This window comes from Electrona antarctica, assembly GCF_951216825.1.
Source record: "Electrona antarctica genome assembly, contig: scaffold_112, whole genome shotgun sequence".
NCBI lineage: Eukaryota > Metazoa > Chordata > Actinopteri > Myctophiformes > Myctophidae > Electrona > Electrona antarctica.
In genome coordinates, this window is record NW_027637690.1 from 164,474 (window position 1) to 187,498 (window position 23,025).

Below are 23,025 nucleotides of genomic sequence, written 5' to 3' on the forward strand. Positions count from 1 at the left end.
AGGGCCACTACAGTTCCACACTCACTCCAGAGGGCCACATTGCATATTAGCAAAAATTGCCGATCTACAAGCTTTTGAGCTTGTAGATCTGCTATTTCTTTCTATATTTGAATTGAAAACCTGATTTTTTTGGTATTGCTATTTTTGAATTGGAATTCTGAAAAGTAACATTTGTATTTAATTTCAAATGCCTTTAAAAAAACAAGACAATAACATTTTAATACTCGTTAAGCTCATTAAGCTACTAATTTAGAATTCTGACAGCTGAAATCAATAATGTATCAGTATTCTGATATTAACCTGAGGGCCACCAGTTGCCCATACGGTTTACATCACACTTGTAAATGATCTAAAACACAGCATGAGCCACTTGTTGTGTTCAGGTTACTTCTGGACCAAGTGGGGATCGAACCAACTGGCCAGTGATCCTAGATCTATATCAGCGACAGTTACACACCTCCTCCACCAGGGGGCGGCAGGCATTAAGGCTAACGGTGCTCCGCTGGATCCTGTGTTGTTGCGCATGCTTGACCAGTCACGTTGACCAGGAAGTAGAAGTGGTGATTGTAGTTATTCCTTCCTGTTGACGGACGCGACGCGGCGAGGTTTCTCTGGACTCACAACAAAGAAAGCAGTTAAAACGTCTCTTAAAGGAAGTGAAATATCTCATAAAAGCAGTTAAAACGTCTCTTAAAGGAGGTAAAACGTCTCTTAAATGAGTTAAAATGTATCAAAGGAAAACGTTTGATTGATTGATTTATTTATTAACAGTTTGCAGAATTACAGTACATTTCAAGTACAACTCAATACAAAAACTGTTAACTGTGAGTGGACGACACCATACAGCGTGAAATGAAATGAAATGATTACTATATTTACCCAGGGTATCTGGGCTAAGCTAAAGAACTTGTTTCCAGCCAGGCCCTGCTCATAGAACATTTCATGGTAGTGGTTCAATGCCTTGTTCAAGGGCACTTCAGCGGTGGTAATTTTAACGTGTCGGACCGCTGATTCGAACTGGCGACCTTCCGGTATCAAGACCGCTCCGCAATCCGTTCGGCCACCGCTGCCACTTACCACTTGTTTACAAGAGGGTCCACCATTTTCAATTCATTTTCAATTCATCAAAAGTCTCTCAAATTAGTTAAAACGTCTCTTAAAGGAGGTAAAACGTCTCTTAAAGGAGGTTAAACGTCTCTTAAAGGAGGTTAAACGTCTCTTAAAGGAGGTAAAACGGGTCAAATGGAGTCTGTACGGCTGGAGATAAACGTACACATGACGTCAGTGGGAGAGGACATATTGTGTGTTTTGGACAAACACACAACAAGCGGTGACGTCTGTCGGCTCAGAGTGTTTGTGTTGGAGCGCCTCAGCGCGGCCGCGCAGTTCATGTGCAGCCTCTTCCAGAGAGAGATGGACACACTACTGCTACACACCGCTGCAGGTATGTGTGCCAAAGTATATATGTTTAAAGTGGGTTAAACTGATTGTGATGCTATGTTGATTATATGGTGTTCAACCATCTATCAAGGGGCTCTACTACAACCTTTTTGACATGAAGTGCCATGTTTTAATTTTCTAGTCTGTGTGCCATGTCAACACTAAGTTTAATTATGACACAAAAAAATGTTTTATCCCACAATTTTGTAACCCATTTTTTCACCCAGTGTCAATTATCTAATGTAATCCTGGGCGCTACACTTCCTCTGCCAACCTGGGGGGGGCAGCGGACTGACCTCATGCTTCCTTCTATGCATGAGGAGTCCAAGCTGCTTCTTTTCACCTGACAGGGGAAAGTTTCCCCGGCCGGACGTAGCACGTGGAAGGAACAAGTTATTCCGACCAGTTCCTTTCCCCTCCATCAGGCGCCCCGGCTGGCCAGGGGGAGGTAGTTTAGAGACCAGGATTACGGCATGTTTTTGTGAGGGTACCTACCCTAGGGGACACGGGGAGAACATGCAAACTCCACACAGAAAGGCCCTTTCGCCAACCCCGCCTCGGGTATGGGCACTGATGACGCGGAGGAGGGAACACGCCCCCAGCGCCCACAGCATCCCCAGCGGGAATCGAACCCAGGACCTTCTAGCTGTGAGGCGACAGCACTACCGACTGTGCCACCGTGCCCCATTGGTGTTGTGTTTATAGAAGACAGAGCGCTAGTCTGGACACGTTCAGGTGTTTAGACAGATATCTGGTGTTGTGTTTATAGGAGACAGAGCTCTGGACACGTTCAGGTGTTTAGACAGATATCTGGTGTTGTGTTTATAGAAGACAGAGCTCTGGACACGTTCAGGTGTTTAGACAGATATCTGGTGTTGTGTTTATAGAAGACAGAGCTCTGGACACGTTCAGGTGTTTAGACAGATATCTGGTGTTGTGTTTATAGAAGACAGAGCTCTGGACACGTTCAGGTGTTTAGACAGATATCTGGTGTTGTGTTTATAGAAGACAGAGCTCTGGACACGTTCAGGTGTTCAGACAGATATCTGGTGTTGTGTTTATAGAAGACAGAGCTCTGGACACGTTCAGGTGTTTAGACAGATATCTGGTGTTGTGTTTATAGAAGACAGAGCTCTGGACACGTTCAGGTGTTTAGACAGATATCTGGTGTTGTGTTTATAGAAGACAGAGCTCTGGACACGTTCAGGTGTTTAGACAGATATCTGGTGTTGTGTTTATAGAAGACAGAGCTCTGGACACGTTCAGGTGTTTAGACAGATATCTGGTGTTGTGTTTATAGAAGACAGAGCTCTGGACACGTTCAGGTGTTTAGACAGATATCTGGTGTTGTGTTTATAGAAGACAGAGCTCTGGACACGTTCAGGTGTTTAGACAGATATCTGGTGTTGTGTTTATAGAAGACAGAGCTCTTTTCTCTCTCTACACTACATCTCTGGGTGCTGTCATCCACTCCCATGGCTTTTCCTACCACTGCTATGCCGATGACACCCAGCTGATCCTCTCATTCCCCCCCTCTGATACCCAAGTGGAGGCACGCATTGTTGCTTGTCTGGCTGACATCTCGGCGTGGATGTCGACAAACCACCTGAAGCTCAACCTGGACAAGACCGAGCTGATGTTCCTCCCGGGGAAGGGCTGTCCGCACCGAGACATGGCCATCACCATTGATAATGCTGTGGTGACCTCAACTCGGACTGCGAAAAATCTGGGTGTGACCCTGGACGATCAACTGACGTTCTCGGCAAACATCGCATCAGTGACAAGGTCCTGCAGATTCCTCCTCTACAACATCAGGAGGATTCGCCCCTTCCTCACGGAGAAGGCAGCCCAGGTGCTCATCCAGGCTCTCGTCATCTCCCGCCTGGACTACTGCAACTCCCTCCTTGCTGGTGCTCCGGCATCTGCCATCAGACCTCTGGAGCTTGTTCAGAAAGCTGCGGCTCGTCTGGTGTTCAACCGCCCCAAGTTCTCCCACACAACCATCCTTCTCCGTTCTCTACACTGGCTCCCCGTAGCGGCCCGCATCCAGTTCAAAACCCTGGTGTTAGCCTATAGGGCAGTGAAAGGAACAGCTCCTTCCTACCTCCGGGCTATGGTCGATGCCTACACCCCTGCCCGACCACTTCGGTCTGCCACCTCGGGGCGACTGATTGCCTCGTCACTCAAGGGTCCTTCTGGCCGATCCACACGGTCACGACTCTTTTCTGTTCTGGCCCCACAGTGGTGGAATGAACTCCCCACTGATGTTAGGACAGCAGAGTCACTGCCCATATTTCGCCGCAGGTTGAAAACCCACCTCTTCAGGAAACACTACCCTTCCTCTCTGCCTGACCTACTTGTTGTTAACTAGTTGTACGAACGTTTGTTTTCTATTGTTGTATTGTTTATTGGATCTCGTTTAGTCGATACACTTAATTGTTTTAGCTCATGCTCATTTGATTTAGCTATTTTGTCTCATCTGGTTAAGGAAATAGGTAGCTGATATATTGCACTTTTACCTTAGCGCTAGGTATACTCTTGGTTGCTTGTTTTTGCAGAAAATGCACTAAAGACTTCTGGTGATTAGTAGTTTTTGTTCCCTACCTATGTTGAATACACTTATTGTAAGTCGCTTTGGATAAAAGCGTCTGCTAAATGACTGTAATGTAATGTAATGTAATGGACACGTTCAGGTGTTTAGACAGATATCTGGTGTTGTGTTTATAGGAGACAGAGCTCTGGACACGTTCAGGTGTTTAGACAGATATCTGGTGTTGTGTTTATAGAAGACAGAGCTCTGGACACGTTCAGGTGTTTAGACAGATATCTGGTGTTGTGTTTATAGGAGACAGAGCTCTGGACACGTTCAGGTGTTTAGACAGATATCTGGTGTTGTGTTTATAGAAGACAGAGCTCTGGACACGTTCAGGTGTTTAGACAGATATCTGGTGTTGTGTTTATAGAAGACAGAGCTCTGGACACGTTCAGGTGTTTAGACAGATATCTGGTGTTGTGTTTATAGAAGACAGAGCTCTGGACACGTTCAGGTGTTTAGACAGATATCTGGTGTTGTGTTTATAGAAGACAGAGCTCTGGACACGTTCAGGTGTTTAGACAGATATCTGGTGTTGTGTTTATAGAAGACAGAGCTCTGGACACGTTCAGGTGTTTAGACAGATATCTGGTGTTGTGTTTATAGAAGACAGAGCTCTGGACACGTTCAGGTGTTTAGACAGATATCTGGTGTTGTGTTTATAGACGGTTGCGTTCCCTCTCAAACAAGCACTTGGTCGGACAACCTGAAAGCAAACTCTACCTGCCCAGAAGTTTTATTTGCCTGCCAGGGTCAGGTGGGCAACCCTTAGTGTTTTATTTAGCTGCCAGGGTCAGGTGGGCAACCCTTAGTGTTTTATTTAGCTGCCAGGGTCAGGTGGGCAACCCTTAGTGTTTTATTTAGCTGCCAGGGTCAGGTGGGCAACCCTTAGTGTTTTATTTAGCTGCCAGGGTCAGGTGGGCAACCCTTAGTGTTTTATTTAGCTGCCAGGGTCAGGTGGGCAACCCTTAGTGTTTTATTTGCCTGCCAGGGTCAGGTGGGCAACCCTTAGTGTTTTATTTAGCTGCCAGGGTCAGGTGGGCAACCCTTAGTGTTTTATTTGCCTGCCAGGGTCAGGTGGGCAACCCTTAGTGTTTTATTTAGCTGCCAGGGTCAGGTGGGCATCCCTTAGTGTTTTATTTAGCTGTCAGGGGCAGGTGGGCAACCCTTAGTGTTTTATTTAGCTGCCAGGGGCAGGTGGGCAACCCTTAGTGTTTTATTTAGCTGCCAGGGGCAGGTGGGCAACCCTTAGTGTTTTATTTGCCTGCCAGGGTCAGGTGGGCAACCCTTAGTGTTTTATTTAGCTGCCAGGGTCAGGTGGGCAACCCTTAGTGTTTTATTTAGCTGCCAGGGTCAGGTGGGCAACCCTTAGTGTTTTATTTAGCTGCCAGGGTCAGGTGGGCAACCCTTAGTGTTTTATTTAGCTGCCAGGGTCAGGTGGGCAACCCTTAGTGTTTTATTTAGCTGCCAGGGTCAGGTGGGCAACCCTTAGTGTTTTATTTAGCTGCCAGGGTCAGGTGGGCAACCCTTAGTGTTTTATTTAGCTGCCAGGGACAGGTGGGCAACCCTTAGTGTTTTATTTAGCTGCCAGGGACAGGTGGGCAACCCTTAGTGTTTTATTTAGCTGCCAGGGACAGGTGGGCAACCCTTAGTGTTTTATTTAGCTGCCAGGGTCAGGTGGGCAACCCTTAGTGTTTTATTTAGCTGCCAGGGGCAGGTGGGCAACCCTTAGTGTTTTATTTAGCTGCCAGGGTCAGGTGGGCAACCCTTAGTGTTTTATTTGCCTGCCAGGGTCAGGTGGGCAACCCTTAGTGTTTTATTTAGCTGCCAGGGTCAGGTGGACAACCCTTAGTGTTTTATTTAGCTGCCAGGGTCAGGTGGGCAACCCTTAGTGTTTTATTTAGCTGCCAGGGTCAGGTGGGCAACCCTTAGTGTTTTATTTAGCTGCCAGGGACAGGTGGGCAACCCTTAGTGTTTTATTTAGCTGCCAGGGACAGGTGGGCAACCCTTAGTGTTTTATTTAGCTGCCAGGGACAGGTGGGCAACCCTTAGTGTTTTTTTTAGCTGCCAGGGACAGGTGGGCAACCCTTAGTGTTTTATTTAGCTGCCAGGGTCAGGTGGGCAACCCTTAGTGTTTTATTTAGCTGCCAGGGGCAGGTGGGCAACCTTTAGTGTTTTATTTAGCTGCCAGGGTCAGGTGGGCAACCCTTAGTGTTTTATTTGCCTGCCAGGGTCAGGTGGGCAACCCTTAGTGTTTTATTTAGCTGCCAGGGTCAGGTGGGCAACCCTTAGTGTTTTATTTAGCTGCCAGGGTGTCAGGTGGGCAACCCTTAGTGTTTTATTTAGCTGCCAGGGGCAGGTGGGCAACCCTTAGTGTTTTATTTAGCTGCCAGGGGCAGGTGGGCAACCCTTAGGGTTTTATTTAGCTGCCAGGGGCAGGTGGGCAACCCTTAGTGTTTTATTTAGCTGCCAGGGTCAGGTGGGCAACCCTTAGTGTTTTATTTAGCTGCCAGGGACAGGTGGGCAACCCTTAGTGTTTTATTTAGCTGCCAGGGTCAGGTGGGCAACCCTTAGTGTTTTATTTAGCTGCCAGGGGCAGGTGGGCAACCCTTAGTGTTTTATTTAGCTGCCAGGGTCAGGTGGGCAACCCTTAGTGTTTTATTTGCCTGCCAGGGTCAGGTGGGCAACCCTTAGTGTTTTATTTAGCTGCCAGGGTCAGGTGGGCAACCCTTAGTGTTTTATTTAGCTGCCAGGGTCAGGTGGGCAACCCTTAGTGTTTTATTTAGCTGCCAGGGGCAGGTGGGCAACCCTTAGTGTTTTATTTAGCTGCCAGGGGCAGGTGGGCAACCCTTAGTGTTTTATTTGCCTGCCAGGGTCAGGTGGGCAACCCTTAGTGTTTTATTTAGCTGCCAGGGTCAGGTGGGCAACCCTTAGTGTTTTATTTGCCTGCCAGGGTCAGGTGGGCAACCCTTAGTGTTTTATTTAGCTGCCAGGGTCAGGTGGGCAACCCTTAGTGTTTTATTTGCCTGCCAGGGTCAGGTGGGCAACCCTTAGTGTTTTATTTAGCTGCCAGGGTCAGGTGGGCATCCCTTAGTGTTTTATTTAGCTGCCAGGGGCAGGTGGGCAACCCTTAGTGTTTTATTTAGCTGCCAGGGGCAGGTGGGCAACCCTTAGTGTTTTATTTAGCTGCCAGGGGCAGGTGGGCAACCCTTAGTGTTTTATTTAGCTGCCAGGGTCAGGTGGGCAACCCTTAGTGTTTTATTTAGCTGCCAGGGTCAGGTGGGCAACCCTTAGTGTTTTATTTAGCTGCCAGGGGCAGGTGGGCAACCCTTAGTGTTTTATTTAGCTGCCAGGGGCAGGTGGGCAACCCTTAGGGTTTTATTTAGCTGCCAGGGGCAGGTGGGCAACCCTTAGTGTTTTATTTAGCTGCCAGGGTCAGGTGGGCAACCCTTAGTGTTTTATTTAGCTGCCAGGGACAGGTGGGCAACCCTTAGTGTTTTATTTAGCTGCCAGGGTCAGGTGGGCAACCCTTAGTGTTTTATTTAGCTGCCAGGGGCAGGTGGGCAACCCTTAGTGTTTTATTTAGCTGCCAGGGTCAGGTGGGCAACCCTTAGTGTTTTATTTGCCTGCCAGGGTCAGGTGGGCAACCCTTAGTGTTTTATTTAGCTGCCAGGGTCAGGTGGGCAACCCTTAGTGTTTTATTTAGCTGCCAGGGTCAGGTGGGCAACCCTTAGTGTTTTATTTAGCTGCCAGGGGCAGGTGGGCAACCATTAGTGTTTTATTTAGCTGCCAGGGGCAGGTGGGCAACCCTTAGTGTTTTATTTGCCTGCCAGGGTCAGGTGGGCAACCCTTAGTGTTTTATTTAGCTGCCAGGGTCAGGTGGGCAACCCTTAGTGTTTTATTTGCCTGCCAGGGTCAGGTGGGCAACCCTTAGTGTTTTATTTAGCTGCCATGGTCAGGTGGGCAAACCTTAGTGTTTTATTTGCCTGCCAGGGTCAGGTGGGCAACCCTTAGTGTTTTATTTAGCTGCCAGGGTCAGGTGGGCATCCCTTAGTGTTTTATTTAGCTGCCAGGGGCAGGTGGGCAACCCTTAGTGTTTTATTTAGCTGCCAGGGGCAGGTGGGCAACCCTTAGTGTTTTATTTAGCTGCCAGGGGCAGGTGGGCAACCCTTAGTGTTTTATTTAGCTGCCAGGGTCAGGTGGGCAACCCTTAGTGTTTTATTTAGCTGCCAGGGTCAGGTGGGCAACCCTTAGTGTTTTATTTAGCTGCCAGGGACAGGTGGGCAACCCTTAGTGTTTTATTTAGCTGCCAGGGACAGGTGGGCAACCCTTAGTGTTTTATTTAGCTGCCAGGGACAGGTGGGCAACCCTTAGTGTTTTATTTAGCTGCCAGGGACAGGTGGGCAACCCTTAGTGTTTTATTTAGCTGCCAGGGTCAGGTGGGCAACCCTTAGTGTTTTATTTAGCTGCCAGGGGCAGGTGGGCAACCCTTAGTGTTTTATTTAGCTGCCAGGGTCAGGTGGGCAACCCTTAGTGTTTTATTTAGCTGCCAGGGTCAGGTGGACAACCCTTAGTGTTTTATTTAGCTGCCAGGGTCAGGTGGGCAACCCTTAGTGTTTTATTTAGCTGCCAGGGTCAGGTGGGCAACCCTTAGTGTTTTATTTAGCTGCCAGGGACAGGTGGGCAACCCTTAGTGTTTTATTTAGCTGCCAGGGACAGGTGGGCAACCCTTAGTGTTTTATTTAGCTGCCAGGGACAGGTGGGCAACCCTTAGTGTTTTTTTTAGCTGCCAGGGACAGGTGGGCAACCCTTAGTGTTTTATTTAGCTGCCAGGGTCAGGTGGGCAACCCTTAGTGTTTTATTTAGCTGCCAGGGGCAGGTGGGCAACCTTTAGTGTTTTATTTAGCTGCCAGGGTCAGGTGGGCAACCCTTAGTGTTTTATTTGCCTGCCAGGGTCAGGTGGGCAACCCTTAGTGTTTTATTTAGCTGCCAGGGTCAGGTGGGCAACCCTTAGTGTTTTATTTAGCTGCCAGGGTCAGGTGGGCAACCCTTAGTGTTTTATTTAGCTGCCAGGGGCAGGTGGGCAACCCTTAGTGTTTTATTTAGCTGCCAGGGGCAGGTGGGCAACCCTTAGGGTTTTATTTAGCTGCCAGGGGCAGGTGGGCAACCCTTAGGGTTTTATTTAGCTGCCAGGGGCAGGTGGGCAACCCTTAGTGTTTTATTTAGCTGCCAGGGACAGGTGGGCAACCCTTAGTGTTTTATTTAGCTGCCAGGGTCAGGTGGGCAACCCTTAGTGTTTTATTTAGCTGCCAGGGGCAGGTGGGCAACCCTTAGTGTTTTATTTAGCTGCCAGGGTCAGGTGGGCAACCCTTAGTGTTTTATTTGCCTGCCAGGGTCAGGTGGGCAACCCTTAGTGTTTTATTTAGCTGCCAGGGTCAGGTGGGCAACCCTTAGTGTTTTATTTAGCTGCCAGGGTCAGGTGGGCAACCCTTAGTGTTTTATTTAGCTGCCAGGGGCAGGTGGGCAACCCTTAGTGTTTTATTTAGCTGCCAGGGGCAGGTGGGCAACCCTTAGTGTTTTATTTGCCTGCCAGGGTCAGGTGGGCAACCCTTAGTGTTTTATTTAGCTGCCAGGGTCAGGTGGGCAACCCTTAGTGTTTTATTTGCCTGCCAGGGTCAGGTGGGCAACCCTTAGTGTTTTATTTAGCTGCCAGGGTCAGGTGGGCAACCCTTAGTGTTTTATTTGCCTGCCAGGGTCAGGTGGGCAACCCTTAGTGTTTTATTTAGCTGCCAGGGTCAGGTGGGCATCCCTTAGTGTTTTATTTAGCTGCCAGGGGCAGGTGGGCAACCCTTAGTGTTTTATTTAGCTGCCAGGGGCAGGTGGGCAACCCTTAGTGTTTTATTTAGCTGCCAGGGGCAGGTGGGCAACCCTTAGTGTTTTATTTAGCTGCCAGGGTCAGGTGGGCAACCCTTAGTGTTTTATTTAGCTGCCAGGGTCAGGTGGGCAACCCTTAGTGTTTTATTTAGCTGCCAGGGGCAGGTGGGCAACCCTTAGTGTTTTATTTAGCTGCCAGGGGCAGGTGGGCAACCCTTAGGGTTTTATTTAGCTGCCAGGGGCAGGTGGGCAACCCTTAGTGTTTTATTTAGCTGCCAGGGTCAGGTGGGCAACCCTTAGTGTTTTATTTAGCTGCCAGGGGCAGGTGGGCAACCTTTAGTGTTTTATTTAGCTGCCAGGGTCAGGTGGGCAACCCTTAGTGTTTTATTTGCCTGCCAGGGTCAGGTGGGCAAACCTTAGTGTTTTATTTAGCTGCCAGGGTCAGGTGGGCAACCCTTAGTGTTTTATTTAGCTGCCAGGGTCAGGTGGGCAACCCTTAGTGTTTTATTTAGCTGCCAGGGGCAGGTGGGCAACCCTTAGTGTTTTATTTAGCTGCCAGGGGCAGGTGGGCAACCCTTAGGGTTTTATTTAGCTGCCAGGGGCAGGTGGGCAACCCTTAGTGTTTTATTTAGCTGCCAGGGTCAGGTGGGCAACCCTTAGTGTTTTATTTAGCTGCCAGGGACAGGTGGGCAACCCTTAGTGTTTTATTTAGCTGCCAGGGTCAGGTGGGCAACCCTTAGTGTTTTATTTAGCTGCCAGGGGCAGGTGGGCAACCCTTAGTGTTTTATTTAGCTGCCAGGGTCAGGTGGGCAACCCTTAGTGTTTTATTTGCCTGCCAGGGTCAGGTGGGCAACCCTTAGTGTTTTATTTAGCTGCCAGGGTCAGGTGGGCAACCCTTAGTGTTTTATTTAGCTGCCAGGGTCAGGTGGGCAACCCTTAGTGTTTTATTTAGCTGCCAGGGGCAGGTGGGCAACCCTTAGTGTTTTATTTAGCTGCCAGGGGCAGGTGGGCAACCCTTAGTGTTTTATTTGCCTGCCAGGGTCAGGTGGGCAACCCTTAGTGTTTTATTTAGCTACCAGGGTCAGGTGGGCAACCCTTAGTGTTTTATTTGCCTGCCAGGGTCAGGTGGGCAACCCTTAGTGTTTTATTTAGCTGCCAGGGTCAGGTGGGCAACCCTTAGTGTTTTATTTGCCTGCCAGGGTCAGGTGGGCAACCCTTAGTGTTTTATTTAGCTGCCAGGGTCAGGTGGGCATCCCTTAGTGTTTTATTTAGCTGCCAGGGGCAGGTGGGCAACCCTTAGTGTTTTATTTAGCTGCCAGGGGCAGGTGGGCAACCCTTAGTGTTTTATTTAGCTGCCAGGGTCAGGTGGGCAACCCTTAGTGTTTTATTTAGCTGCCAGGGTCAGGTGGGCAACCCTTAGTGTTTTATTTAGCTGCCAGGGGCAGGTGGGCAACCCTTAGTGTTTTATTTAGCTGCCAGGGGCAGGTGGGCAACCCTTAGGGTTTTATTTAGCTGCCAGGGGCAGGTGGGCAACCCTTAGTGTTTTATTTAGCTGCCAGGGTCAGGTGGGCAACCCTTAGTGTTTTATTTAGCTGCCAGGGACAGGTGGGCAACCCTTAGTGTTTTATTTAGCTGCCAGGGTCAGGTGGGCAACCCTTAGTGTTTTATTTAGCTGCCAGGGGCAGGTGGGCAACCCTTAGTGTTTTATTTAGCTGCCAGGGTCAGGTGGGCAACCCTTAGTGTTTTATTTGCCTGCCAGGGTCAGGTGGGCAACCCTTAGTGTTTTATTTAGCTGCCAGGGTCAGGTGGGCAACCCTTAGTGTTTTATTTAGCTGCCAGGGTCAGGTGGGCAACCCTTAGTGTTTTATTTAGCTGCCAGGGGCAGGTGGGCAACCATTAGTGTTTTATTTAGCTGCCAGGGGCAGGTGGGCAACCCTTAGTGTTTTATTTGCCTGCCAGGGTCAGGTGGGCAACCCTTAGTGTTTTATTTAGCTGCCAGGGTCAGGTGGGCAACCCTTAGTGTTTTATTTGCCTGCCAGGGTCAGGTGGGCAACCCTTAGTGTTTTATTTAGCTGCCATGGTCAGGTGGGCAAACCTTAGTGTTTTATTTGCCTGCCAGGGTCAGGTGGGCAACCCTTAGTGTTTTATTTAGCTGCCAGGGTCAGGTGGGCATCCCTTAGTGTTTTATTTAGCTGCCAGGGGCAGGTGGGCAACCCTTAGTGTTTTATTTAGCTGCCAGGGGCAGGTGGGCAACCCTTAGTGTTTTATTTAGCTGCCAGGGGCAGGTGGGCAACCCTTAGTGTTTTATTTAGCTGCCAGGGTCAGGTGGGCAACCCTTAGTGTTTTATTTAGCTGCCAGGGTCAGGTGGGCAACCCTTAGTGTTTTATTTAGCTGCCAGGGTCAGGTGGGCAACCCTTAGTGTTTTATTTAGCTGCCAGGGTCAGGTGGGCAACCCTTAGTGTTTTATTTAGCTGCCAGGGACAGGTGGGCAACCCTTAGTGTTTTATTTAGCTGCCAGGGACAGGTGGGCAACCCTTAGTGTTTTATTTAGCTGCCAGGGACAGGTGGGCAACCCTTAGTGTTTTATTTAGCTGCCAGGGACAGGTGGGCAACCCTTAGTGTTTTATTTAGCTGCCAGGGTCAGGTGGGCAACCCTTAGTGTTTTATTTAGCTGCCAGGGGCAGGTGGGCAACCCTTAGTGTTTTATTTAGCTGCCAGGGTCAGGTGGGCAACCCTTAGTGTTTTATTTGCCTGCCAGGGTCAGGTGGGCAACCCTTAGTGTTTTATTTAGCTGCCAGGGTCAGGTGGACAACCCTTAGTGTTTTATTTAGCTGCCAGGGTCAGGTGGGCAACCCTTAGTGTTTTATTTAGCTGCCAGGGTCAGGTGGGCAACCCTTAGTGTTTTATTTAGCTGCCAGGGACAGGTGGGCAACCCTTAGTGTTTTATTTAGCTGCCAGGGACAGGTGGGCAACCCTTAGTGTTTTATTTAGCTGCCAGGGACAGGTGGGCAACCCTTAGTGTTTTATTTAGCTGCCAGGGACAGGTGGGCAACCCTTAGTGTTTTATTTAGCTGCCAAGGTCAGGTGGGCAACCCTTAGTGTTTTATTTAGCTGCCAGGGGCAGGTGGGCAACCCTTAGTGTTTTATTTAGCTGCCAGGGTCAGGTGGGCAACCCTTAGTGTTTTATTTGCCTGCCAGGGTCAGGTGGGCAACCCTTAGTGTTTTATTTAGCTGCCAGGGTCAGGTGGGCAACCCTTAGTGTTTTATTTAGCTGCCAGGGTCAGGTGGGCAACCCTTAGTGTTTTATTTAGCTGCCAGGGGCAGGTGGGCAACCCTTAGTGTTTTATTTAGCTGCCAGGGGCAGGTGGGCAACCCTTAGGGTTTTATTTAGCTGCCAGGGACAGGTGGGCAACCCTTAGTGTTTTATTTAGCTGCCAGGGTCAGGTGGGCAACCCTTAGTGTTTTATTTAGCTGCCAGGGGCAGGTGGGCAACCCTTAGTGTTTTATTTAGCTGCCAGGGTCAGGTGGGCAACCCTTAGTGTTTTATTTGCCTGCCAGGGTCAGGTGGGCAACCCTTAGTGTTTTATTTAGCTGCCAGGGTCAGGTGGACAACCCTTAGTGTTTTATTTAGCTGCCAGGGTCAGGTGGGCAACCCTTAGTGTTTTATTTAGCTGCCAGGGTCAGGTGGGCAACCCTTAGTGTTTTATTTAGCTGCCAGGGACAGGTGGGCAACCCTTAGTGTTTTATTTAGCTGCCAGGGACAGGTGGGCAACCCTTAGTGTTTTATTTAGCTGCCAGGGACAGGTGGGCAACCCTTAGTGTTTTATTTAGCTGCCAGGGACAGGTGGGCAACCCTTAGTGTTTTATTTAGCTGCCAAGGTCAGGTGGGCAACCCTTAGTGTTTTATTTAGCTGCCAGGGGCAGGTGGGCAACCCTTAGTGTTTTATTTAGCTGCCAGGGTCAGGTGGGCAACCCTTAGTGTTTTATTTGCCTGCCAGGGTCAGGTGGGCAACCCTTAGTGTTTTATTTAGCTGCCAGGGTCAGGTGGGCAACCCTTAGTGTTTTATTTAGCTGCCAGGGTCAGGTGGGCAACCCTTAGTGTTTTATTTAGCTGCCAGGGGCAGGTGGGCAACCCTTAGTGTTTTATTTAGCTGCCAGGGGCAGGTGGGCAACCCTTAGGGTTTTATTTAGCTGCCAGGGGCAGGTGGGCAACCCTTAGTGTTTTATTTAGCTGCCAGGGTCAGGTGGGCAACCCTTAGTGTTTTATTTAGCTGCCAGGGACAGGTGGGCAACCCTTAGTGTTTTATTTAGCTGCCAGGGTCAGGTGGGCAACCCTTAGTGTTTTATTTAGCTGCCAGGGGCAGGTGGGCAACCCTTAGTGTTTTATTTAGCTGCCAGGGTCAGGTGGGCAACCCTTAGTGTTTTATTTGCCTGCCAGGGTCAGGTGGGCAACCCTTAGTGTTTTATTTAGCTGCCAGGGTCAGGTGGGCAACCCTTAGTGTTTTATTTAGCTGCCAGGGTCAGGTGGGCAACCCTTAGTGTTTTATTTAGCTGCCAGGGGCAGGTGGGCAACCCTTAGTGTTTTATTTAGCTGCCAGGGGCAGGTGGGCAACCCTTAGGGTTTTATTTAGCTGCCAGGGGCAGGTGGGCAACCCTTAGTGTTTTATTTAGCTGCCAGGGTCAGGTGGGCAACCCTTAGTTTTTTATTTAGCTGCCAGGGGCAGGTGGGCAAGCCTTAGTGTTTTATTTAGCACCAGGGGCAGGTGGGCAACCCTTAGTGTTTTATTTGCCTGCCAGGGTCAGGTGGGCAACCCTTAGTGTTTTATTTAGCTGCCAGGGGCAGGTGGGCATCCCTTAGTGTTTTATTTAGCTGCCAGGGGCAGGTGGGCAACCCTTAGTGTTTTATTTAGCTGCCAGGGGCACGTGGGCAACTCTTAGTGTTTTATTTAGCTGCCAGGGGCAGGTGGGCAACCCTTAGTGTTTTATTTAGCTGCCAGGGGCAGGTGGGCAACCCTTAGTGTTTTATTTAGCTGCCAGGGGCAAGTGGGCATCCCTTAGTGTTTTATTTAGCTGCCAAGGGCAGGTGGGCAACCCTTAGTGTTTTATTTAGCTGCCAAGGGCAGGTGGGCAACCCTTAGTGTTTTATTTAGCTGCCAGGGTCAGGTGGGCAACCCTTAGTGTTTTATTTAGCTGCCAGGGTCAGGTGGGCAACCCTTAGTGTTTTATTTAGCTGCCAGGGGCAGGTGGGCAACCCTTAGTGTTTTATTTAGCTGCCAGGGGCAGGTGGGCAACCCTTAGGGTTTTATTTAGCTGCCAGGGACAGGTGGGCAACCCTTAGTGTTTTATTTAGCTGCCAGGGGCAGGTGGGCAACCCTTAGTGTTTTATTTAGCTGCCAGGGGCAGGTGGGCAACCCTTAGTGTTTTATTTAGCTGCCAGGGTCAGGTGGGCAACCCTTAGTGTTTTATTTGCCTGCCAGGGTCAGGTGGGCAACCCTTAGTGTTTTATTTAGCTGCCAGGGTCAGGTGGGCAACCCTTAGTGTTTTATTTAGCTGCCAGGGTCAGGTGGGCAACCCTTAGTGTTTTATTTAGCTGCCAGGGACAGGTGGGCAACCCTTAGTGTTTTATTTAGCTGCCAGGGACAGGTGGGCAACCCTTAGTGTTTTATTTAGCTGCCAGGGACAGGTGGGCAACCCTTAGTGTTTTATTTAGCTGCCAGGGACAGGTGGGCAACCCTTAGTGTTTTATTTAGCTGCCAGGGACAGGTGGGCAACCCTTAGTGTTTTATTTAGCTGCCAAGGTCAGGTGGGCAACCCTTAGTGTTTTATTTAGCTGCCAGGGGCAGGTGGGCAACCCTTAGTGTTTTATTTAGCTGCCAGGGTCAGGTGGGCAACCCTTAGTGTTTTATTTGCCTGCCAGGGTCAGGTGGGCAACCCTTAGTGTTTTATTTAGCTGCCAGGGTCAGGTGGGCAACCCTTAGTGTTTTATTTAGCTGCCAGGGTCAGGTGGGCAACCCTTAGTGTTTTATTTAGCTGCCAGGGGCAGGTGGGCAACCCTTAGTGTTTTATTTAGCTGCCAGGGGCAGGTGGGCAACCCTTAGGGTTTTATTTAGCTGCCAGGGGCAGGTGGGCAACCCTTAGTGTTTTATTTAGCTGCCAGGGTCAGGTGGGCAACCCTTAGTGTTTTATTTAGCTGCCAGGGACAGGTGGGCAACCCTTAGTGTTTTATTTAGCTGCCAGGGTCAGGTGGGCAACCCTTAGTGTTTTATTTAGCTGCCAGGGGCAGGTGGGCAACCCTTAGTGTTTTATTTAGCTGCCAGGGTCAGGTGGGCAACCCTTAGTGTTTTATTTGCCTGCCAGGGTCAGGTGGGCAACCCTTAGTGTTTTATTTAGCTGCCAGGGTCAGGTGGGCAACCCTTAGTGTTTTATTTAGCTGCCAGGGGCAGGTGGGCAACCCTTAGTGTTTTATTTAGCTGCCAGGGGCAGGTGGGCAACCCTTAGTGTTTTATTTAGCTGCCAGGGGCAGGTGGGCAACCCTTAGGGTTTTATTTAGCTGCCAGGGTCAGGTGGGCAACCCTTAGTTTTTTATTTAGCTGCCAGGGTCAGGTGGGCAACCCTTAGTTTTTTATTTAGCACCAGGGGCAGGTGGGCAACCCTTAGTGTTTTATTTGCCTGCCAGGGTCAGGTGGGCAACCCTTAGTGTTTTATTTAGCTGCCAGGGGCAGGTGGGCATCCCTTAGTGTTTTATTTAGCTGCCAGGGGCAGGTGGGCAACCCTTAGTGTTTTATTTAGCTGCCAGGGGCACGTGGGCAACTCTTAGTGTTTTATTTAGCTGCCAGGGGCAGGTGGGCAACCCTTAGTGTTTTATTTAGCTGCCAGGGGCAGGTGGGCAACCCTTAGTGTTTTATTTAGCTGCCAGGGGCAAGTGGGCATCCCTTAGTGTTTTATTTAGCTGCCAAGGGCAGGTGGGCAACCCTTAGTGTTTTATTTAGCTGCCAGGGGCAGGTGGGCAACCCTTAGTGTTTTATTTAGCTGCCAGGGGCTTGTGGGCAACCCTTTTTTACTAGGGGTTTTTCATGATTTGAATCCATTTAAAACATTGTTTGCACGTTTTGCACAAAAAAACACTTCTTAGGCTAAAAACGGCCATAGCCGTCATCACAAATGTGATGAGATCAGCACATTTGGGCAAGCGGCGAGTGCTAAAAATAAAGAAACATCTGGTAAAGTCTAGGGAAACTGAGTGGAACACAGACAACTCTGAAAAGAGAAACAACAGAACATGTCAAACGTTCAGTGCTTTTCTCTCATTTCATATTTTCTTTTCCCCTAGACGTTCTCGCTGTGTGCACAGAGGACCAGGAGAGGAGGAGACCCAGTCTGGACCAGGAGAGGAGGAGACCCAGTCTGGACCAGGAGAGGAGGAGACCCAGTCTGGACCAGGAGAGGAGGAGACCCAGTCTGGACCAGGAGAGGAGGAGACCCAGTCTGGACCAGGAGAGGAGGAGACCCAGTCTGGACCAGGAGAGGAGGAGACCCAGTCTGGACCAGGAGAGGAGGAGACCCAGTCTGGACCAGGAGGAACCACAAGCTCCACAACACCAAGACCAGGAGGAACCACAACACGAGTGTGTCGCTGGTGATGAGAACAGAGAGCCAGAGCCTGTAGCCGGTACCTCCTCCACCGGGTACATGAAAACACAACCTGATGTGGGCCGGCTGCCGTCACCACCAACTAGAGGTTACCACCCCCTCTCTTCAGATGGTTCTGATGTGGGCCGGCTGCCGTCACCACCAACTAGAGGTTACCACCCCCTCTCTTCAGATGGTTCTGATGTGGGCCGGCTGCCGTCACCACCAACTAGAGGTTACCACCCCCTCTCTTCAGATGGTTCTGATGTGGGCCGGCTGCCGTCACCACCAACTAGAGGTTACCACCCCCTCTCTTCAGATGGTTCTGATGTGGGCCGGCTGCCGTCACCACCAACTAGAGGTTACCACCCCCTCTCTTCAGATGGTTCTGATGTGGGCCGGCTGCCGTCACCCATACCAACTAGAGGTTACCACCCCCTCTCTTCAGATGGTTCTGATGTGGGCCGGCTGCCGTCACCACCAACTAGAGGTTACCACCCCCTCTCTTCAGATGGTTCTGATGTGGGCCGGCTGCCGTCACGACCATCTAGAGGTTACCAGCACCCCCTCTCTTCAGATGGTTCTGAATGTGATGCCGAAGACTGTGATGACTGGGAGGACGCCGAGGAAGGTCAGTCAGCTGTAAACCCATTTTAGAACTGAGGCCAGATTCTACGTTAAAAATATGTCTTCCAAATCATTTGACGGTTTTCTGAAAAAGCTATGTTTCTAAATATGTCAGTGGTTCTAAACTTTCAGTAGTCAAGGACCCCAAACATTATTATGTAATTGGCCACCAACCCCCCATCTGAAAATATGTTGTTCCAGGGACCCCCCAGAAGATTTAAGTTAAAAAAACATTTGCTGTGAAAGAATTGCATACATTTTCACGAATTTTCAAAAATAGCAGATCGACGAGCGTTTATATTCCACTGTCACGTCTAAAGTCTCTCTAGAAGCGTTTATATTCCATCTAAAGTCTCTCTAGAAGCGTTTATATTCCATCTAAAGTCTCTCTAGAAGCGTTTATATTCCATCTAAAGTCTCTCTAGAAGCGTTTATATTCCATCTACAGTCTCTCTAGAAGCGTTTATATTCCATCTAAAGTCTCTCTAGAAGCGTTTATATTCCATCTACAGTCTCTCTAGAAGCGTTTATATTCCATCTAAAGTCTCTCTAGAAGCGTTTATATTCCATCTACAGTCTCTAGAAGCGTTTATATTCCATCTAAAGTCTCTCTAGAAGCGTTTATATTCCATCTAAAGTCTCTCTAGAAGCGTTTATATTCCATCTAAAGTCTCTCTAGAAGCGTTTATATTCCATCTACAGTCTCTCTAGAAGCGTTTATATTCCATCTAAAGTCTCTCTAGAAGCATTTATATTCCATCTAAAGTCTCTCTAGAAGCGTTTATATTCCATCTAAAGTCTCTCTAGAAGCGTTTATATTCCATCTAAAGTCTCTCTAGAAGCGTTTATATTCCATCTAAAGTCTCTCTAGAAGCGTTTATATTCCATCTAAAGTCTCTCTAGAAGCGTTTATATTCCATCTACAGTCTCTCTAGAAGCGTTTATATTCCATCTAAAGTCTCTCTAGAAGCGTTTATATTCCATCTAAAGTCTCTAGAAGCGTTTATATTCCATCTAAAGTCTCTCTAGAAGCGTTTATATTCCATCTAAAGTCTCTAGAAGCGTTTATATTCCATCTACAGTCTCTCTAGAAGCGTTTATATTCCATCTAAAGTCTCTAGAAGCGTTTATATTCCATCTAAAGTCTCTAGAAGCGTTTATATTCCATCTACAGTCTCTCTAGAAGCATTTATATTCCATCTACAGTCTCTCTAGAAGCGTTTATATTCCATCTAAAGTCTCTAGAAGCGTTTATATTCCATCTAAAGTCTCTCTAGAAGCGTTTATATTCCATCTAAAGTCTCTCTAGAAGCGTTTATATTCCATCTAAAGTCTCTCTAGAAGCGTTTATATTCCATCTACAGTCTCTCTAGAAGCGTTTATATTCCATCTAAAGTCTCTCTAGAAGCGTTTATATTCCATCTACAGTCTCTCTAGAAGCGTTTATATTCCATCTAAAGTCTCTAGAAGCGTTTATATTCCATCTAAAGTCTCTCTAGAAGCGTTTATATTCCATCTAAAGTCTCTCTAGAAGCGTTTATATTCCATCTACAGTCTCTCTAGAAGCGTTTATATTCCATCTAAAGTCTCTAGAAGCGTTTATATTCCATCTAAAGTCTCTCTAGAAGCGTTTATATTCCATCTAAAGTCTCTCTAGAAGCGTTTATATTCCATCTACTGTCTCTCTAGAAGCGTTTATATTCCATCTACAGTCTCTCTAGAAGCGTTTATATTCCATCTAAAGTCTCTCTAGAAGCGTTTATATTCCATCTAAAGTCTCTCTAGAAGCGTTTATATTCCATCTACAGTCTCTCTAGAAGCGTTTATATTCCATCTACAGTCTCTAGAAGCGTTTATATTCCATCTACAGTCTCTCTAGAAGCATTTATATTCCATCTAAAGTCTCTCTAGAAGCGTTTATATTCCATCTAAAGTCTCTCTAGAAGCGTTTATATTCCATCTAAAGTCTCTAGAAGCGTTTATATTCCATCTAAAGTCTCTCTAGAAGCGTTTATATTCCATCTACAGTCTCTAGAAGCGTTTATATTCCATCTACAGTCTCTAGAAGCGTTTATATTCCATCTACAGTCTCTAGAAGCGTTTATATTCCATCTAAAGTCTCTCTAGAAGCGTTTATATTCCATCTAAAGTCTCTAGAAGCGTTTATATTCCATATAAAGTCTCTCTAGAAGCGTTTATATTCCATCTAAAGTCTCTCTAGAAGCGTTTATATTCCATCTACACTAGTCTCTCTAGAAGCGTTTATATTCCATCTAAAGTCTCTCTAGAAGCGTTTATATTCCATCTAAAGTCTCTCTAGAAGCGTTTATTTTCCATCTAAAGTCTCTCTAGAAGCGTTTATATTCCATCTAAAGTCTCTCTAGAAGCGTTTATATTCCATCTACAGTCTCTCTAGAAGCGTTTATATTCCATCTAAAGTCTCTAGAAGCGTTTATATTCCATCTAAAGTCTCTAGAAGCGTTTATATTCCATCTAAAGTCTCTAGAAGCGTTTATATTCCATCTAAAGTCTCTAGAAGCGTTTATATTCCATCTAAAGTCTCTCTAGAAGCGTTTATATTCCATCTAAAGTCTCTAGAAGCGTTTATATTCCATCTAAAGTCTCTAGAAGCATTTATATTCCATCTAAAGTCTCTAGAAGCGTTTATATTCCACTGTCACGTCTAAAGTCTCTCTAGAAGCGTTTATATTCCAAACGAGATGCTTCCTGAAGTCAGTAATGAAGCCCTTTTGGTCAAAACCATGGAGAGCGTCGTAGATTTAGAGTTATGAGCCATTCTATGAGCCTTGGACGTGTATAGACGTCTTCAGGTCTTATTTATTGATATAAAAAAAAATCTGATCGTTTTGGGAAGGGTGTTCCAAATTTTAGGGGCACGAACGGAGAAGGCTCGCTCTACCTTGGGTTTACGAGATGGCATTTCTCTGGAACCTTTAGGCCTCACTCCTGACACATTGTGTCTTGGATGTTGCGAGTGTCATGGCCGTCTGAATGCATTTCCAATGGGAGTCACATGGTTTGAAGACACAACCTTGTTGGGGGGGGGGGGGGGGGGGGCAGAAGACAGCAACAATGTGTGTCATGACACCATGTGACTCCCATTGGAAATGCATTGAGGCGGCCATGACACACAGAAGACACTGGACACAAGTGTGTCTTGCGTGTGTCTTGCGTGTGTCTTGACATGGTTTGACAAAACATTTTTGTTTGATGGCTGTGTTGTGCCCCCCTCCCCATCCCCCGCATCAAACACAAATGTTTTGTCAAACCATGTGACTTCCATTGGAAATGCATTGGGGCGCATTAGCCACAGCTGTCCTCACAGTCCCACCATATGAAGCCAGACATTGACCTTTGTCCAGTCCTTGGTGGGTGGAGGGGTGTTGATGGATGTCAAGTTCTGGAGGAGGTGGCGGTGGTCTGGAAGCTCAGAGCTTCTCTTCTCCAACTGAGAGATTTCCTGTTGCAGATCTTTGACGAAGCCTTCAGCCTGTTTCTCTGTTTTCTGCTGCTCTTCAATCGCATCGATGAGTTCAGCCTGGCTTCTCTGAATACAGCTGATCAGAGCGGTGAAGACCTGCACACTGTCTGCATCTTTCCTGCTGAGCTCTACTGAGCGTTTGACCTCCTGGATCTTCACTCGTCTCTCCTGGATCATCTGCTGGATTCCAGTCTCTGTCTTTCTGTCACACTGCTCTTCGGAATGGAGAATGGACTCCATTTAGACACCCCAACAATAACCGGAGATATGACTGTAAATACTTTAAAGCGATTAATGAGGAACTGTACCGTGACGTCTAAGCAACTCACACTGCGGGTAATCATCTTTTAAATGGAGCTCCTCAAATCTTCAGTCATCAACTATTACGTCAGCTTTGGGGTTTGCCCCGTCAGCTTTGGGGTGCGTGCGTGCGTGCGTGCGTGCGTGCGTGCATGCGTGCGTGCGTGCGTGCTTGCGTGTGCGCGTGTGCGTGAATTGAATAAGGCTGCAGACCATCAGTAATTGGCAGATAGAGAGCCGTTCACTACTGGTTGCCACAATTGAATGGGTTTTTGCCCAACATAAGTTCACAACATCCGGTCTAGATTTTTGGCTCTTCAAAATAAGAGCTGAACAGGGAAAAATGCTGCCGTGAATGATATCATAATTTGTCAATAACAACAACATGATCATTGATGTATGTTCATTCATAAATTCACTGGATAGACATACTGTGCTTTGACATTTACTTACTATTTATTGAAAGACTATATGATATCTAAGTCTGACCAAGTAGCCTACAGTATAATTAGTGCAATGTACTACATTTTTGGTGTGGTATTTTCTCTTCATCCCCCCCCCCCCAAGCAGGACCCGCAAATCCGCGGCGGGACTTCCCCCATTTTTCTGCCTGCGAAAGCTGGCACTCTAAAAACATACATTGATTTGTTCTCTGATGATGTTTCCTCCTCTGTCCTCCTTATAGATCTCACACTCCTTCCTGGGTGTGAAGAGGAGGAGAGGAGTCCCAGTCTGGTCCAGGAGGAACCACAACCTCCACAGATTAAAGAGGAACAGCAGGAGGAGCTAATTCAAAGACCAGAGGAGGCTGCAGGGTCGTCTCTGAAAGAACACATGAGGACTCATGAAAATCCGGTTGCTTGTTCAGTTTGTAGCAAAATATTTAGCCGATCTTATCACCTGAAAGAACACATGAGGACTCATACAGGGGAAAAGCCATTTGCTTGTTCAGTTTGTAGCAAAATCTTTACTTACACTATACAGCTGAAAAGACACATGAGGACTCACACAGGGGAAAAGCCATTTGCTTGTTTAGTTTGTAGCAACAGCTTTAGCCAC

The 23,025-nt window shown here is 47.8% G+C and overlaps 1 protein-coding gene across 1 annotated transcript; it reads left to right on the top strand.

Annotated features, from left to right (window-relative positions):
* Positions 1–583: 583 nt before the first annotated feature.
* LOC306918233 (uncharacterized protein) lies at positions 584–17,929 on the top strand (the record flags this gene model as incomplete). Its single annotated transcript, XM_079531104.1, has 3 exons — positions 584–1,444; positions 17,239–17,818; positions 17,920–17,929. Exons 1-3 carry the CDS (start codon positions 1,243–1,245, stop codon positions 17,927–17,929), a joined length of 792 nt encoding a protein of 263 aa, XP_079387230.1. The 5' UTR covers positions 584–1,242.
* Between the last annotated feature and the right edge of the window lie 5,096 nt (positions 17,930–23,025).